Source organism: Mastomys coucha, unplaced genomic scaffold (genome assembly GCF_008632895.1).
Source record: "Mastomys coucha isolate ucsf_1 unplaced genomic scaffold, UCSF_Mcou_1 pScaffold13, whole genome shotgun sequence".
Lineage (NCBI taxonomy): Eukaryota > Metazoa > Chordata > Mammalia > Rodentia > Muridae > Mastomys > Mastomys coucha.
Window position 1 is genome coordinate 17,028,061 of NW_022196895.1, and position 3,197 is coordinate 17,031,257.

A 3,197-nucleotide genomic window follows, 5' to 3' on the forward strand; every position below is an offset into this window, starting at 1 on the left:
AGTATTGAAATACACCATTATTCTTGGGGTTGGGATGAACCTTATCTACAAAAGAAGAAATGCTGGCACACATGCACACAGAGACAAAAAGCAAAATGTCCAGAAGACCTGGTTTGACTACAAGAGAGCTTTTTCTTTTTTAAATTCTGAGGGAGCTTCCCTGTTGTCTCGTAACCTACTACAGCACTCTCTTCTGATGCATTATGTTTAAACCTGGACAGCCAAGTGTCAATAAACATAGAACAAATCATGACAACTTATATCTTCCATCTAAAACCAAAGGTAACAATGTCTAGTAACTGGAAAAGATGCAGAAAAAGAAATTGATAAGGAGAAAATCCCCCAAATCCTATGCATTAAGCCCCCATGAGCAGGCTGCTCTTGTTTGGTTTAGATCATTTTTTTTGTTGTGTGGATCTAGCTGGTCAAATGACCAGTTAAGAATATTCCGTAGAGCGGGTGTTCCGACGCTCTAATCTCCCTAGACAAGGTTCATATTTGCGTAGGTTACTTATTCTCCCTTTTGTTGACTAAGTCAATAATCAGAATCAGCAGGTTTGGAGTCAGATTGGCAGGGATCAGCAGCCTGGCTTGGGAGGATGGGGTATAAAAGCTCCTTCACCAGGAGAAGCCATCACAGAGATCTACTAGCTCCTGACAGGATGGCTTCCCTTCGACTGTTCCTCCTTTGCCTCGCTGGACTGGTATTTTTGTCTGAAGCTGGCCCTGGGGTGAGTGATCCTGTGAGGAACCCAGACATGGCAGTTAGACCTTAGATAAAAAAGAATTCCCTTCCTCCAGCTTCGGGAACTAGCTGTGTTATTAGGTGGACGAGGGTACTCAGACTCTGTATTTACCATTAAACTCCAAAGAGAAGAGCTGCAGTTCCTTCAGTTCTTCCCACTGTTGCTTTAGTGCATTGAGTCTGTGATGCCCAGTCTCTGGTGTCCTTAGGTAATAAAGCTATGAAATAAACATAGAAATAATGATATAAAAGGGCTGGGTGTGTAGTTTAGTGGTCCAGTGTATGCCTAGTATGTGGAAAGCCTTCTATTCAATCTCTAGCAGTAGAAAAAAAAAAGATATATTATCAATGGGGCTGTTAATATTGAATTCTCATAAAATCTTTAATATATTTAGTATACCTATTTTATGGTTATATTTTAGTTCTTTAGCTAATCAAAATGTATTATTGATCTTTCTTTGTCTTTTTTGGCCAACACTCTATTCCAGTCTCTGATAAAAGTCCTTTAAAAGAGTTAATCAGTATAATTAAATGAGTCAGGAAGTATGTGAGGGTTATTTTACAACCAAAGGGAATCACTATAGCAACAGCTGATTAAAATGAGCTGAAGAAAAAGCCCATTCTGTCTTTTTGCACCGTGCACCTTTCAGTGGCTCCATTCAGATGGAGAGGCGAACAGAGCAATGGCTCTCAGAGGGCCTATTTTCCCTTTGAAAATTCATTATCCATATCCCTGGTGCACAGCAGTGCATCTGGGGGCAGAAACTGTTCTTGCTTTGGAAACAATGCTGTCTATGTTATACTGGATAAAGAAGCTCATTAATTATCAACACTTATGTTATCGTAATGGGATCAGCATGTACTTTTGGTTTTGTTCCAGATTCTATCCCCGGAAAAAAACAAGCTCGTTTACTCTGACCCACTTCACTGACATTTCTCTTGTCTTCTCTGTGCCCAGGGTGCTGGAGTATCCAAATGTCCTCTGATGGTCAAAGTTCTGGATGCTGTCCGAGGCAGCCCTGCTGTCGATGTGGCCGTGAAAGTGTTCAAAAAGACTGCGGAGGATACCTGGGAGCCATTTGCCTCTGGGTAAGCTTGCAGAACCCACCACAGGACTAGTGTCAGCTTCCCGTTCACTGTTCTGCTTGTTAGAGACAAGCACATGCAACTGACCAGCTAGAGGGCTCAGAGAGATGGCTCAATGGTTAAGGGCACTTATTGCTCTTGTAGGAGACACAGGCTTGATTCCTAGCACCAGAATGGCAGCTCATAACCATCAGAAACTCCAGTCTCAGGGGATCTGGGTATCCAACATTCTCTTCTGTCCACCATATGTGTGGCACACAAATTCACATGCAGGCAACAAATCTTATAAACAAACAAACCTAGTAGCTAAAGAAAGTCAGAAGGTTAAAGGTATGGGCAGAGACCTTTTGTTTTGTTTTGTTTTGTTTTTTTATTGGATATTTTCTTTATTTACATTTCAAATGTTATCCCCTTTCTCAGTTCCCCATCCCCCAGAAACTCCATATCCCATCCCCTCCTCCCCTGCTTCTATGAGAGTGTGTCTCCAACCACCCACTTCCACCTCCCCATCCTCGAATTCCTCTACACTGGGGCATCAAGCTTTGACAGGATCAAGGGCCTCTCCTCCCACTGATGCCCAACAATGTCATTCTCTGCTACATATGCAGCTGGAGCCATGGATCCCCCCATGTGCACTCTTTGGTTGGTGGTTTAACCTCTGAGAGCTCTAGGAGGTCTGATTGGTTGATATTGTTATTCTTCCTATGGGGTTGCAAGCCCCTTCAGCTCCTTCAGTCCTTTCTCTAACTCCTCCATTGGGGACCTCATGCTCAGTCTAATGATTGACTTTGAGCATCCACTGGCAGAGAACTTTTTTAAGAAAGCTGCTTTCTTGCATTGCTTAGAGCATGACCAGGAACCAGAGTACAGTCCAAGACAGAAGGGAGGAAAAGAGGAAGTCAATAAACGCACTGTTTCATAGTGGTTTGCAACCCTTTTACATCACAGCCCACTTTAAGCAGATAATGAAAATTATAGTCTCCAGGGTCCGAGGAGATGGCTCAGTCAGTGAAGTGCCCGCTCAGGAAATGGGGGTTTGAATGTGAGTCCTCAGATTCTGTGTAAGATGCCCAGCAGAGAAGTGTATGTTAATAACACCAGCCTGGGGTAGAAGCTTAGAACCAGGGGGACCCTGAAGTTTATTGGTCACCAGCCTCCCTGAATGGGTAGGTTCATGTTTGGTAAGAGACCCTGTCTCAAAAATCAAGGTGTAGAATAATTGAAGACATCTAGCTTTTAGCTTAGATCATGCAAATGTACACACACACACACACCATATAAAAATGTACAGAGAGAGAAACAGAGACAGAGACAGAGAAACAGAGAGAGACAGAGACAGAGAAAAAAAGAGAAAGTAAAAAAAAAA

The 3,197-nt window shown here is 42.8% G+C and overlaps 1 protein-coding gene across 1 annotated transcript in view; it reads left to right on the top strand.

Moving 5' to 3' along the window:
• Nucleotides 1–477: 477 nt before the first annotated feature.
• The window catches only part of Ttr (transthyretin), an 8,577-nt gene continuing 5,857 nt past the window's right edge, over nucleotides 478–3,197 (top strand). Inside the window, exons 1-2 of the mRNA XM_031365053.1 lie at nucleotides 478–731; nucleotides 1,704–1,834. Coding sequence (XP_031220913.1) covers nucleotides 600–731; nucleotides 1,704–1,834 — 263 coding nt within the window. The 5' untranslated portion in view covers nucleotides 478–599. The remainder of the gene's footprint in view (nucleotides 732–1,703; nucleotides 1,835–3,197) is intronic.